This window comes from Puma concolor, chromosome C2, assembly GCF_028749965.1.
Source record: "Puma concolor isolate L17-30 chromosome C2, mPumCon1.1.hap2, whole genome shotgun sequence".
Taxonomy (NCBI): Eukaryota; Metazoa; Chordata; class Mammalia; order Carnivora; family Felidae; genus Puma; species Puma concolor.
This window is the reverse complement of record NC_141675.1, coordinates 80,815,915-80,831,722: the sequence shown is the minus strand read 5'-3', so window position 1 is coordinate 80,831,722 and position 15,808 is coordinate 80,815,915. Positions and strand designations below refer to the sequence as shown.

Below are 15,808 nucleotides of genomic sequence, written 5' to 3'. Positions count from 1 at the left end.
GAGAGTTACTTGACTCCCCCACCCCTCCCACCCCAGCCACCAGAGGCAAGTCTTCCCATTTAGCAACAAGAGGAATGAGAACATCCCCCCCAACCATTTCAGACTAATGTGCTTAAAGGAAGATCCCATCTCCTCCTGCCTCTTTAAGCACCATACACAAAGACATCTTGAGTACATTCTACTGAAGAGCCACTTTAGTGCCATTATAACACAATTTTTGAGACTTTGGGAAGTGTCAAGATGTTCTCCTTGGTGCTGGCTTAATGGATCACTTCTGAAAGTGTACACACAATTTCTTCAAAAAGTACTTTCCCAGAAGGACCAAGAAGGGCAATAAGAGGAGGAGATAAAGTTAAGATGGACACCGTGTTGTCTTTAGAGCTGTAGAGGCATATAAAGCTCCAGGATGGACTGGACTAGAGGTCTGGGTCCTAAGTGGCATCTTCTTAGGGTACTATTCTTAATGGTTTCAGCTAACTGGGATCTAACTGGAGTCGATGGCTGCATCTCTCTAGTTCTCCTGTCGGCCTCTCTCTCCATCTCCTCACAGCCTATACCCAAGTGCCTTCAAACTAATCTTTCTAATTTAACTGAATAATATACCAGTATAAATTTAGAACATCGCAAAACAGCTCACCCAAGTTTGGGTGACATCCCTTGAAAAATGCTTTCACCGATTTAATGTTACTTTACACCCTTAGATTCTTTTTTTTTTTTTTTTAATTTTTTTTTTTAACGTTTATTTATTTTTGAGACAGAGAGAGACAGAGCATGAACGGGGGAGGGGCAGAGAGAGAGGGAGACACAGAATCGGAAGCACACCCTTAGATTCTATAGAAGGCTATAAGAAACAAATATGTCAAGATTACTGTCCCTTTTGAACATACTACTTAAGACAGTATCTGGATGCATATGTAAATCCACCCATTCAACATCTCCATGTGGATGTCCTATGGACACCTCAGACACATTTTTTTCCCCAAAACTGTACTCAGCAAGTTCTATAAGAAGGGAATGACAAGATTGTTGGGATATTAAATAACACTGCAGGCACAAAGTTTCTTCTGCATTGTTTGGCATATGGCGGTTTCTCAATAAAGTAGAGTTATCGTTTTCTTCTAAGCCTGGAATGGCAACACAGGGAACCCATCAGTTTCCCAGGCCAAAGCCCAAGAATTGGCCTGAACTCCTGCCTCACAGACAATTAAACAGAGAGATCCACAAAGCCTTGCTCTGTCAATTATTAGTTTGCCTCTCAGTCCCATATGCACCCTTCAGTATATGCTCTATGATTAACAACAGAATTCTGTCATGCATTTTTCTGTCAAGTGTGCACCATGTTATGTTTTTGCAGAAAAGAGCACAAGAGGGTTGTAACAGAAAGAAGGGGCTTTTTATAATTTCCAGCTTGGGCTGGGGGTCAGCAGTGTAGGTGTGAGAACCCCAATGTCTTCTGCCCTAGCCAGAATACAGAATACAGACCCTCAGCAGCCTCTGCTTGGCATGACGCTTCCCTCAGCTGTCTGTCCAGAGTTAAACCTATTCTTCAATAAAGAAGGTGACTTTTGTGGAACTGGACAATAGTTTTTAAATGTTGGAACTATATTTCCTCAAGTTTTTTTCTATGTATTTACAATATCACAGCCACAGACATGGCATACCTGGAAGTTTATTCTGCATTGTTAACATATTCCCTGTTGCTTTCTAAAGTTTAGACAATCAACAAAGCAATAAATTGAACTCTGATATCTAGTGTTTGCTGACTTCCATGATGGAATCACTGCCCCCAGGGTCAATTCCAAGCCATGTACATGACACCACTGAATGTGTAGCGGAGAAAAGAGGTACAGTAGCAAGTTATCATGTAGTATTTCCACTACGCAAGCATAATAGGCATAAATCACCCCAATAGCAAATCAACAGCAAAACAAAGTAAAAAAAAAAAAAAAAATCAGAAAGTAAGGAGTTTTGACTACATCACCTTTAAGTTTAATTCACTTGGTGTGACATTTTATGTTTTAATAATTAACAACCAACTCTCAAAATTCCTGAAATTGTAATGCTGACTTCTCATAAGCCAGTGTGAACCAGCTCCAGCACGCCACTGGATCAGACCCTCGCTGATATTGCACAAGTATCTAGTGTGGCAGCCAGCCTTCCAGCCATCCATTGATCCTTCACATTTCAAACATGTACAGGCCATACACCCTCATCCAAAATTCCAAATTCAATAAAGCCCTGAAAATGGCGCAGCTGTGGCTCAGACGCACTTTATGGTAAAACCAGATCTGAACCAACATGCGGTCATCTATTCTATGTTGAATATGACAGGTTTTCCTGCAAAAATTTTAGTGTGTTTGATTATGGGGGGCTGTCGCAAGCCTCCACTTGGAGCATAAAATGCATATGTATTGTTTTACCTTTCTAAAATCTGAAAAATTCTCAATCTGATTCATATCAGATTCCAGGGGTTTTAGATAAGGGATTGTGAGCCTTCAGTGATCTTTTTAAATTGAAATATAGTCACACTTTCTCACCAATCAGTGCCTCCCCATCGCCTACAGGGTAGAATCTAAGTTCTTAAATAAGATACACAAGGCCCTTAAGCTCACGATACTCCCCACATCACACTCCTATATCAAACCATTTCTGGGGCTCTGACCAACCATGACTAAAGGTTAAGCTGTGATGAGTGACCCCACACCTATACCTTACACCCTTTGGGAAAGAACTGGAACCGAGCTAGTATAGGAGAGCAGTCTGCCTTCCTTGCTTTACCCCTTATGTGATCTCAGCTGTCCACTTCCTCGTCCCACATCTCCATTTCTCATCTGTCACATGACAATCACAAAACCAGCAAGGTTGTAGTGAACATAAAGCAAGTTCATGGTCATAAAGTTATTTTTTAATGTGCTATATATATATCATTGGAAGGGTTTTTCACTCTTATCATTCTGAAACTGGAATACTTGTTTGAAAGCAAACATTCTTTCAACTGTTGGATGAGTAACTAGGGGTTTCTCATCTCCATAAAAGGAGCTAACCATTGATGTGCATAAAGCCCAGTCATTGCTGTCACACACACAAAAAAGTGTTACACTTGAAAAGAGTTATGTATGGTTGGCACAGTTGGGGAAGCTGGTCTATAGTACAGCCTCTGTAACTCATAAGAACTGAATGGATGGATGGGTCTTATCCCATTAGAAAAAAAGAGAAAGGGAAAAGCATAGCCCCAGGCTCGTACTTCTCTGGGCCTATATGTTTATTGGTTTATTTAGTTCTTTCTTTTGTTCTGTTTTGCTGTTGTTATTTTGGGGATTTCGTGCTGATATTGATTGCTTTGATCGTTGCTTTTGCCTTTCCTACATTGGTGCACTACAAACAAAGACTTAAGTGTGAAAGGTCATTCAAAACCTCCATGCATGCCCTTCCTTTGACAAATGCCTCCAATCTTCTTCTTGAACAGTCACAGTGACTGGGAGCCTATTTATTTAGCCCAGATGCCTGGACCATCTTCTTTGCAACTGGCAGCTTTTTCCACTACAAGAAGACAGTCTGAACCAGCTTTAAGGTTTAACAGGAAAAGAAAAGCAGCTGGCAAATTCTTACTATGGTAGAAATGACTGGATTCAAATCTTTCTTAAAAGTAGCTTTAGATGGAGAGTAGGAAGAGGTATAAAAGGATTTTGGCAGAGAGGAAGACCAAAAAGAACACAAAAGAACTACCGTTGAAAGAGAAGAAATGGTTCCAAAGTGCAAAGGAAGAAAAGTCTGACAGCAAATGAAAATTATTGCTTAAAATTCCACACGCACATGATACATCCCTCATTACTGTCTGTAATATAAATGTATATACCACAAAGCAAAAGAGACATAGAAAACTAGATGCCAGATAGTCTTCACCAACCCTTTGAGCTTCCTATTAGGTTCAGAGCTAGATGAAAAACTTGGGTCCTGGGGCACACCTGTTCAGATTTAACTGAAAACTGCTGGTTTTATCAATCATCCCAGTTGACGATAAATCAAACTGACAGAATTATGGTGCTAAGTCTTAATACAGATCACACAGTCTGATTTATCTTGGGACAAACTGATATCTAAAGGCCTTTATAATCATGAAACAAAAACATTCCAAACAAAAATAAGACACATTTCTATACAAAAAAGACCAAGCAATTAAAGCATGTACTATTAAAAAAAAAAAATAAAAAACCTGCTGATTCTATTATTTGAGAATTCAAAAAGCTACTACTGGATTTTGAAAGACCATATTTGGGCATTCTTTCTTATAAATGAAATGTACTGTAGGAACAAAACAGGTTAAGTATCTACTTCTGATTAGACCTTCAGAATTCAAGGAGACATCTGTCCTAATCAAGGCAGACTTTTTTATTTGCACAAGTCAAATTTTACTTTGCAGATGGCAGGTGGCGTTGGAAAAGGGTTGGTAAAAGTGAATAAGCAAAAAGCCTCAATTATACACTTTTTTTTTTCATAGAGATAACCCAGAGATGAAAGATACAGAGATGGATAGGACAAAAATAAAGGCAGAGGCTACCAAACAAACACAAACAAAAGGCCTTTACCAATAGACATAACTTGTGAACAGAGGAGGGACACTGATGTCTGATAAAAATCCACCATGTGCTGGGGACTTTGCTAAGAGTTTTACCATGCTGTCTCATTTAGCCCTCGTAACAACTCCTCAGGTACTTATCACTATCTCCAGTTTATACATGAAGAAACAAATGCTTAGACATGGTCAGGTTGTCTTTCTAATTTCATTTTCACTCAATTCTTAGAACCCATTTGAAACAAGAATGTAACATGGCCATCAGGCAGATGGATCCACAGGTGACCTGGTTCTATACTCCATTGACGGAGAGATTTTGTTCTGCTGGCCTAGAAGACTGGACATTCAAGTGTTGCCTGTACCAACCCCACCCTCCCAAAACTTAGTCAAAGAAAATGTCCGGCCCAGGAGTGAAAGATTAAATGCTTCTTTACTCAAGGTATAGGAATTATTGAGCTTTTCTCCTAGAGCCTTTGGAGACAGAAAACTTAGTGAGTATCCAAAATGGAGTTCTCACTATATTCTCCATTTAGTGTTATGTATTCTGTAGCAGAAAAGAGGCGCCTCTTTCTCTTATTATGTGAATACATTACTTATTATTGTAAAGACCATGGCATTCCTGATATTCTACTGGTGGGTGGAGAAAAAGTCATAGACACTAGAATTTCGGGGCAAGACACAAGGTAACTATCTTCATGGTGTCATTTTCAATGAAAGCCCTTAGAGCTAAGATAAGCCTCAGGGATGAATGGAGAACTTCTGGAAGGAATAAAGTCTCAAGTGTTACACTCGGTTTTTAACCTAACTCTGGACTGGTGGCTTGTCTTTTCTATCCCGCATGATTTTGTAGGGATGTTATGTACAGCTCATGTTATTGTACATAAAATAAAATTCAAACTGTATATACTGACCTCATTTGTCTTTTCTAACCTTCCTTTCCACTGTACCCAGAGTGGGATGGTTAGTAGCCTCATGTAGCTAGAATGAGAGTAGTTGTAAGAGACTCGAACCAAAGAGATCAGAGAGAAGAGTCCAGTGCAACAGTCCTTGAGAGCTATGAAGACCTAAGGAGTCATAGTGATAGCTGACTATACCCAGAAAATTGTTGTAGGAGTCAACCCTAGTCATATGTCAGCCATAGGGCACCACAAAACTTGACTCGCTAACTGGGGGTAATGCCAACCAATTATTTTGCATGGCATCCAGAAGAAATTCTGCCATAGATCTATCTCCCAATCTGTGACAGTGGTGTCAAGGAAAATGCTAGATTCCCATGGCCCCTCACTTAGCCATAACTACTCACTCTGTCAAGAGCCAGAAGCCTTGAATTGTCTCTCCAGGAGTCTTCGCCATGTGGCCTTTCAAGTCTTCCATGGCAGTCTCAATGGCCCCTGGCTGAGTGGGAAAAAGAAAATATCTAGTTTAGAGAAAACTGAGCCCTCTTTGTGCTTATGATTAATGAGTATAACCCATAGCCTTCTCCAAAAAGCTGATGGGAAAGATAGTTCTCTCATTTGTCTGTTTCCTCTAGGCATAGCATGCCGGAGAGCTTAGTCTTGAACTCTGGTATTTACTAAGCTGTTCTCCTTAGGTGGGACCAAAGTAATCCAAGTCCTGTCTTCCATGATCTTACTCATACCTTCTCACAGAAAGGAAGACACCCATTTTCAGAAGGCCAGTTTTCCCAAACAAACATGTTTATCAGAAAGTTCAAAGGATTTAGAAATATGTACATTTTTAAAATCAAATCTTTCTCTCTTCAAAGAGCACCTGGCAATAAAATACCTAAGAGAAATCTTTTTCTAATATTCTGACCATAATTTTAGATGATTCTGGGAAATTAACTTTTTTGTCTCCTTACCTTGCTTTCTTCACCCTTCTCCAAACAGGTGCTTCTACTTATGGGCCTACCTCTAGCTTAAAATTTGATTAACCCTTTTCATGATAAGATATTCATAGACCTCTATCTCAGTGATTCCTAAACTTCAGTACACATCAGAATCAAAAACACAGATTTATGGGCTCTGTTCCCAGAGTTTATGATTTAGGAGGTCTGAAGTGGGCCTGAGAACTTGCATTTCCAACAGGTTCCCAGGTGATGCTGTTGATGCAGTACTGCACTGAGAACTACTGTTCTCTAGACAGTTATTCTCAATCTTGGCTACATATCAAATTATGAGGAGAGCCTTTAAAACTCCTAGTGCCCAGGCTGCATACCAGAGCCATTATAGAAGATACTCAGTGGCTATCTGCCACGTGGGACCCACATATCAGTACCTCAGGAGTTTTGCAGGCATCCCAGGTGACTCCAATGTGTAGCAAACGTTGAGAACCACTGCAGCCCAGGAATTATCTCGGCTTTTTTATAGGTGTGGAAATGGGCTACTGTGGGGAAGCAACCTGTCAAGTTCACTCAGCTAAGAAGGGGTGGAGACAAGACGAGAAAACAAACATTCCATCGCTCCACCTACAAATGTAGTTCTGGCCTCATCCCAGCCCTGAGCTACTGACAAGTAGGTTCTCAGTTCTTGAATATTCTCTATATAATAGGGCTTTAATACTAACCACCTAATCTTCTCTAAATATTAACAGTCCTAATCCTCCCAGTCTGAGACTGTGCTCTCACAAAAGGAAACAGGGACACTAGCCTGGCCTAGGATCTGTTCAAATGTCTTTTCCTCTCAGAGCTAGGGTGGTGGTAGGATTTGGGTTTGCTTGCTTTCTCAGTGTATGATAAAACACTGTGAAACATTTTGGCTACAAAGTCCATTGGTCAAAAAAAGCAAACAAAAAAAACCTTATGAGAATCCATATAGGAAAAACAGGAAAAGAATGACGCTGCTTCAGATAAAGTGGTAGAAAATGATGCAGAGCTCTACCCCTCCCCCACGATTCACTCAGCACAGCCCAAGTCATCCAGGAAATGTCCACTGAACAGAGTCGAGTGACCGCGGATCCTATTCCATATCTGTCATAAATGAGTTCTGTAACCTCTAGCCAATTATTTGAGTTTTCTTGGCCTCCATTTCCTTATCTATAAAGACAACTGAGGCGACAGAACCAAAGCTTTCTGAGCCAAGCTGATGATGAAAGCCTCCTGGAAGTCTTTAAGAAAATAAGATCACAGCCCTTACACCGAGACATTCTGATTTTCTCATTTTAACACATTTCCTGTTGAATTGAACAGTCAGCCAGTGGACTGAATGATTTCTGACTCCTCTGCTGCTGGTTCACCATTGTCAGAAAGCGAACAAGGCAGACCGTGCCTGCTGGAAGCTGTGAGTCACAAAATCAGTGAATTCTGGAGCATTAATCAAGCATGCCTTGAACACCCACTGACAAAGAAGACTGCACCAGCATCACTGGTCCCAGTGACCCTACTGGCAGGACCAAATAATGCTGGAGGGAAATTCCCTATGATCCCAAGACAGTGCTCCCATCCCCCATGCCGTTCTTCCCACAATGCAGCCTGACTGCCCCAGGCCCAGTGCTCAAAGTCATACTTTCTTTGACGACTCATCAGGTGATTTTTCCTGTCTCTCTTATACTTACATGATTTCTTCCTCAGCTAATATAACTCAGTAGTGAAACTAAGACTTTTCAGAAGAAGAAAAAAAGACTGTAAGGGAAATTGGAGAATAATGAAACAGTCCTAAAATAAGCATGTTGTTGAATGCTTTTACACCAGGCACTTTGCCAAAACATGTGAAGATGAATATAAAACTGTAGAATTTTTCAAAACCTTACTTGTCTTCCCTATGGAAAGCAATTGGAAAAAATATATCGAAATGATCTATTCTTTGATCGACACATTGCACTTCTGTGAAGTTATACTATGGATGTTCTTGCATTTGTGCAAAATAACAGCTGTATATCCAGTGTTCTTTGCAGCCTTGTTTGTGGACAGCAAAATTTTGGAAACAATGCAAATATCTGTCAATAGGGGACTTGTTAGATACATTATAGGACAGAGCCATTCAATGGAATATGATGCATATGCAAATAAAAAAAAAGAGGCATTCTGGGATCATACAGAAAATTTTCAAAACGTATTAAGTGAAAGAAAAAAAGCATTCAGAAGGGTAAATAAGCCACATTTTTGTATAAAAAAGTGGAGAAGGGATAAGAATAAAAATTTTCATGTGCTTGAATATACTAAAGCAACTCTAGAAGGATACCTAAAATGTGTTAATGGTGGTCCCCTGCAGTCAGGAAGGAACTTGATGGGGCAGTGGATGGTGGTGTTTCACTCTATACCTTTTCAAAAGTTAAACATTAAACAAAAGAGTGTGTGTGTGTGTGTGTGTGTGTGTGTGTGTGTGTGTGTTAAGTTTATTTCTTTTGAGGAAGAGTAGAGAAGGAGAGAGAGCGTGAGCAGGGGAGGGGCAGAGAGAGAGGGACACAGAGGATCCTAAGCAGGCTCCCTACTGTCAGTGCAGAGCCCGATGTGGGGCTTGCTCTCATGAACCGTGAGATCTTGACCTGAGCTGAAATCAAGAGTCAGACGCTTAACCAATGAGCCACCCATGTGCCCCAGAAGTATGTTTTTTTTTATAGAACATTTGGGAAGTCTCCAGAGTTCTGTCAATGTCCTCACTGAGCATGGTGTTCCTATCTTCAGCAGTAACAGTGGTCATGCCTTTACAGAACAGTTAATCATTGTATCCTGTTAGAGTATTTTATTTACACCCTTCTATTTGTCATCATTGGCTACTGAACTAAATTAACTTCAGCCATTTAGTGTAGAAAATTAAATAATGTGTGAACACTCGGACTTGCATCTGGGGCAATGTTTAGATCTCAGCCTTTCTGCCCACTGTGTGACCCATACTATGTCCTCATCATTCCAGATATCAGTTTATTCATTTTCTAGGTGGAAGGTGGATAGGACAATATTAACTATAACAGAGCTGTTAGGAAATGCCAAAAATATTTGGGAACACTGAATTTTCATTCTTATTATTAATATTAAATGGAAGGAAAATAGCCGTACCATGATTTACAGGTCAAATGGTTACTGCAATGGAACTGTTGGGAAAATAAGTAAAGTTATGCACCAGAAGATGGCTGACAGGACTAACAGAAGCTCCAGTTCCTAGCTTAGAGACTCCTCTTCCAGGCTCTTCTTTCCTGTCCTGTTTGCCCTGCACGCCTAATTGCTACTAATGCAGACTGCAGAAGTAACAGATGATAAATTGTCCCCCATGCTTGTGCTCGGGACTCAGATCTGTGGAGAAGGAGAGCCTGCTAGTGTAAAACAAAACTCCGATCCACCAAGATCCTCAGGTACTGCCTGGTTTTTCCGCCAGCGATCCAACCTGGTTCTGTAACAGAATAATTAGCTCAAAGACTCCTAAGACTAATAGGAAAGTATGATGGAATAATAAGCACTCATCATCCAATATACATATATTTCTAATGCTAAATTTTAAGAAAAATCATTAGGGAGAATCCTTATTTACAAGTCACTATACAGCAGAGCCGGCAGCATCTTTTCTAATAGCTCAGCACCAAACATCTTCGGTCAAAACAAAGACATGCGTTTCCTTACATTTCCTTAAGCTAGACTAGCCAGGAGCCAGTTGTCACACAAACAATACTCACATCTGCTGGTAATAGTTCCCCATGCACTGGACTCCGTAACTAGACAGTAAGAGGTGGGGGCAGTATAGAAAGGAATGCTTCCAGGGACTCAGACACAGGAAGATCGTTCTTGTGAGTGTCATCATGCCCAGATAGAAATCACTTTGTGGTAAACACATAACGGAAGAAAAACTGCTCTAAATTGGATGTGATTTGTAAAGTTCAGGGCAAATCTGTCTCTCCTTGAAAATAAAGGAAACGCCTCTTATTTTATTATTGTTAAGTGTCTGTCCTCAGAAGAAATATCAACTTTATTACACTCTTCAAGGGATTTCAGTGTAAGGAGGGGAGTTGATAAATCTTTTGCCCAGTGAGATATGTAATTTCTAGACCAGAAAGCAGCTCATAAAATAACAATACAACTAATATATTTATTTAGTTGTTCCCAATGCAAGAGCAAGACATAGGGAACCCTATAGTAAGAGAAGAGGGGAAAGGAGAGAGTATGAAAGCCAAATTAGTGTCATGAAAGCAATGACATCTTGCTACACAATGGGAAGTCCCAAACCTGCTTATTAAAGTCTCGTTCCTCACAAGAGAACACAGGCTATAAAAAGGCCATGGGGAACCATTAATTAAATATTAAAAGATCAAATAGTTTTAGTCCCATTAGTTTGTATGTAATTTACATTCTCAAGTATAAATTTAGAGATAATTCCCCATCCCTAATCGCTTTCAACTTTCTGATAAGGTATCTGCAAATACAGAGTCCTACAGGGAGTTTAAAAATATCTTTCCCCATGCGTATCAAGTATTGTTCCTTTCATAAGAAGTTGCTTTTGAATATCAGTCTCCACAACTAAAGGGATTATCATAATATACCTCGAGTTATTAGCCTTGAGTGGTACTTTTGTTCAGAAAAGGCACTAGGCCTTTTTTAGACATGTCTGAGCAATAATAGCAAATGAACAAAAACAGGAGGAAAAAATTGTCCAAGCAGACTGATAGCAAGTGCTTCAAACATTCATTACTGTGACCTCTCATTCATTGTCCAAGGTCAAAGGCACTGGAGGGGTAGTAAAAAGTGTCAGGAGCCCTAGCTCTTTGTCCTGGTACGGCCCCTAAATTGCTGGTTGACTTTGGAGAAGTCACATCTCCTTTGTGTGTTTTAGGGGTTGGATTAGATATTCTCTCAGGCCCCTTCTGGCTCTGAGCAAGAATGTTGCTTTGTTGGAAGGGCTTGGTTTAGTAAATCAATAATAGTCTGGAAGCCTGTGGATAAGAAGCAACATTCCAGATGCCCCATGAAAAAACAGAAGAGGTTTAAGGAAGCAGATTGACTTCTTTTATGATCTGGTACTCAGAGGTCTGGCCTAATGCATAAGGTTATGGTGCTAAAAAAAGTGCCTCTTGTTTGTCCTGAATTAATTTAAACTTCCAGAGCAGTCACATCTTTGCATATCCACTTTGAAACTCATATAACTGATCCTCCTTCCTATTATATAGCATTGGGTATCTACTCCTGGCACCTAAGAAACTGAGTGTCATTCTGCCACAGCAAGCCAAAGAGTAATTTTCCTTTCTGGCTTATAAGGTATAAATAGGAAACAACTTAAATATCCAGAAAAAGTTATATAAATTGTTGTATATCTCCACAGTAGGATATTCTAGAACTGTTAAAAATGATGCTATGGATGTAGAGTTACTGCCATAGGAAATATTTTTATGCAACAAATTGCACATGTAAGGAAAAAAGTAAGACAGGATATGCACCAAAATGTATAAGCACGCATTCAAACTTCTTTGGTTAACATTGAGTAGTGAATTATGGTGACTTTTATTTTGCTTATCGACATTTTTTTCCAATAAACTACCTCTTGCAAAATGATTTGAAAACATTTAATAAAATAACATGCTTGATCAAGGATTTCCTCAACTCATTTACTTACAGTTCTTCTGAATTTACAACATGTATGCTTTAAATTCTTACACCATAATATGTTTATTTCTTTTTAATTGCTGGGCATGGGATCATAGAACTATGAATCAGGAAGTTGAAACTTTGGTTCTAAGCCTCGCTTTACCACTTACTACTAGCCTCCTGGGCAAGTCAGTACTCATGACATTGGACAATAGCTATGACAATGGACAAGGAACAGCCTCCTCTGGGCCTTAGTTACTTCTGAGAATGAGAGTGTTGACCAGCTCCTTGGTGTTCAAGAGGTGTCTGTGGACAGAGAGCATCACTTTTGCCATAGAATCTATATAAATGCAGAATCTAAGGTCTCATTCCAGGCCTCCTGAATCACACCAGCACTTTTACAAGATCTCAAGGTCGTTTGTTTGTACAGTAAAGATGGAGAATCAGTGGACCAGATCATCTATAGATCTCATTTCAGCGCTACGGAAGTGATCTTTTATGATAAATCTTTCATAGATCTGAATCATTCAGACCCAGAGCCTGGGTCTTATTGAATTATTCCCCGAGAAAATGAATTATTTTCCTTTGGTCAAACCTCTTTGCTGCTATAGACACTATACATTGACATTTATATCTCACTCTGGAGGTCATGGGGAGGTCATGGGCATCTTAATGTCATTCTCTGTGACCAATTACAGAAGTGAGAATGTCAAATCAACAAGAAAGGGAGAAAGCATTTATAAGAGTAATGAGATGCTGCTTATGGAATGTTAATAGATGTGTCATGCACTGTGCTAAGAATATTTACAAAATCAGCCTATTTAAACCTCTGTGTAAAACTGATATTTTATCCACACTTTGCAAATGAGGAAATACACACACACACACACACACACACACACACACACACACAGCACATTCATCATACTCACGTGCTAAAAAAAAAAATCTATATTCTGTCTCTTGATCTGAAGGAGAGCTGAGTGCTTTGGGAATGTAGCCCTCACATCCTTAAAGAATCCTCAAGTCTACTTTAAATTAATTAAGAAGATTAGAAGTTTTCCCTCCCAAGTTCTTGAGAATGTAGGGTTTGTTTCTACATATCCGAAGGAGATCTTTTTCACACGGACTGCAGTCATTGACTGACTTACTTCTAAAAGGGCCATGAATGCCACTGTACATTACAGTAGGAACAGCACTAGACTTACAGACAGAAGATACAGATTTGAGCTAGAGCTATTCCAATTAATATTATGTGGCTCAGTCAGGTCACTTTGACAAAGGAAGCAAAGGCAGAAGGAAATGGCAGATAAAATTAAACTTCCACCCTCAGCCCATTGACAAATATTGAGGCAGTCAGAACCTCTGCCTTGAGGCAGAACATTTCTCTAGGAACTCCCCACTGTCTTAATGCTAATGCTTTCCTAGAGGGAGAAACCACCTTAGCTGGACAATAACTAGTCCTCCAAGATCCAGTAAGTCTTCTTTAGCATAGGAAAATCCTTTTGGAAACTTCCTCTTGACTTTACTTCCCCCAACTCCCAAGGATAGAATCAGTCTCTGCTCCACAATCCTGGGGCAGCTCTTCCGGCCCATGGGTTCTGTCCGCATACTTTAATAAAACCACCTTTGTGCGCCTAAGGCATCTCAAGAATTCTTTCTTGGCTATCGGCCCATCATTCTAAAACAGCATCAACTTCACTCCTCTGAAACTTCAATATGTTTACAATAAACCAAGAGTGATGAGTCCTCCCCTGCCTACCTTACAGTGTCACTTCAGGGGACTTCACTTGATAAATTACATAGAGACACACAAATAAAAGTATCAGTCAATCAAACAAATAAGTAAAACCTCCATGGTGGCTTTAAACTGTGCTGATTTAGCTAAGCTAGAGCTACATTTTCTAGAATTTCCTCTCATGTCTGTTTCCAAATTAGAGTTGGCCACAAGAGATGTTAGTATAAGATTTGTAAGGCAGAAGGGAGTTTTTCCCTGTGGAAGATCACTTCAGACCACCTGCACTCACATTCACAGCTGCTGACCTCCAGGTTCATCTGATGCCAGGGGGCAGCACTTACAGCTATAACTTCTTTTGCTGACAGTCAGACTTCATCCCTCACCTCCTTCCCCTGTGCTGGTAAGTGTGCAGCTCAGTGTAGAAAGGCACCAAGTCCTCTCCTAAAAGTGACTCACACCTCCAAGTTTAGACACGGCTGGAGACAGATACAGATTCCATTTTTTCCTTGTGGGTTTTGCTTGCTCATCAGGAATTCTGAGTTGTCCATCCAGGTTCCAGTTTTCCCGTACTCCCTATTCCCAGTTCATGACTATGAATCGGTTAGACTATAGCAACTTCAGGCCCATCACTAGATTGCAAAGACAACAGGTTTGCAGAGACTTCCCAAACAGCTCTCATAACTGCATCACCTTCTGATCATGAATCTCTTACTTCATACCACTCACGGTTCTCTCACCAAACTGTGACTGATCCATCATCATTACCAAAGATAAGACAACTTTAGGGGATGCTTTGATTTCCTTCACAGACTACCTTACAACTTAATTCTGCTTATTCAATTAAGTTCACATACTTTGGAAAACAAACCATATGCTTTACATATGCAAATCACACAAACACATAGTATAGCACCTACCATAGCACCTTAACACATAAGAGTCACAGAATACAGATGATATGGGTATATCGTACCTTCAAACGTGCACGCGCGCACACATGTGCGCACACACACACACACACACACACACACTGAGTCACTTTAAAATTTTATCTTAACCAAAGATGTTTTAAAAGCTACCAAATCAGGATTCATTAGTTAAAGCTATATAAATAGTCACATCTTAGCCACCCTTTACTTGTAAGACTGAGCTGAATTTTTTTTTCAAGATTTGTCCCAGGTACACTTGAAAAATGAGACGGTCTCTGTTGCCACAGTGTATAATCTCCAATTTTGCTGCCAATTGGCTTTAGCCTGTGAGCTAATACCTACTGTGTTAACAAGAATATTGAAGGACTGGGAAGGAACACTGATAAGTAGGAAGGAGAGTTCAAGAGAGAGAACTACTCAAACCCAGGAAGCACTATGTCCTTGATCCAAATGCTACAAGTTCAAAATATCATTTTTTAGGAGTGCCTGGGTGGCTCAGTTGGTTAAGCGTCCAACAGGCTCAGGTCATGATCTCGTAGTCTGTGGGTTTGAGACCTGCGTCAGGCCCTGTGCTGACAGCTCAGAGCCTGGAGCCTGCTTGGAATTTATCTCTTTCTCTCTCTCTCTCTCTCTCTCTCTCTCTCTCTCTGCCCCTTCCCTGCTCACGCTCAGAGCTCAGTAAAGGAGCTCAGCTCCAGAATGCAGCCAAAGGTTTGGGATTTAAAAATGCCTGCTCCCACACAGTAATATCATCATCCCCCTGTAGACCCTGAGGTTCAACTCGTTCTCAGCAAGCCTTTCCACTCCATCACCCACATCTTTTTCAAACATGGAACAAATACCCACTCTGGGCACACAGCTTTATATTTTAGCTGCTTGGGTTTTCTCTCTATAGATCATTAATCTGTGGAGGTCAGATTTAACCTGAACACAGGACTGAGGAACCAAAGATCCATCCAAAGAGACTGGATGACCCACTTTTCTCCCACACTACCTGGTTATCAAAACTAGACCCCCTAACTTCTCTGAAATTCAGAACCTTCACCTGTAAAATGGGGATACGG

At 40.3% G+C, this 15,808-nt stretch overlaps 1 protein-coding gene across 6 annotated transcripts in view; it reads right to left on the bottom strand.

Annotated features, from left to right (window-relative positions):
* Nucleotides 1–15,808, bottom strand: part of TPRG1 (tumor protein p63 regulated 1) — a 219,632-nt gene that overhangs the window by 95,843 nt on the left and 107,981 nt on the right. For all 6 annotated transcript variants that reach the window (XM_086674984.1, XM_086674981.1, XM_086674982.1 and 3 more), the window contains exon 3: nucleotides 5,877–5,968. In XM_086674984.1, the coding sequence (XP_086531110.1) occupies nucleotides 5,877–5,968 (92 nt within the window). The remainder of the gene's footprint in view (nucleotides 1–5,876; nucleotides 5,969–15,808) is intronic.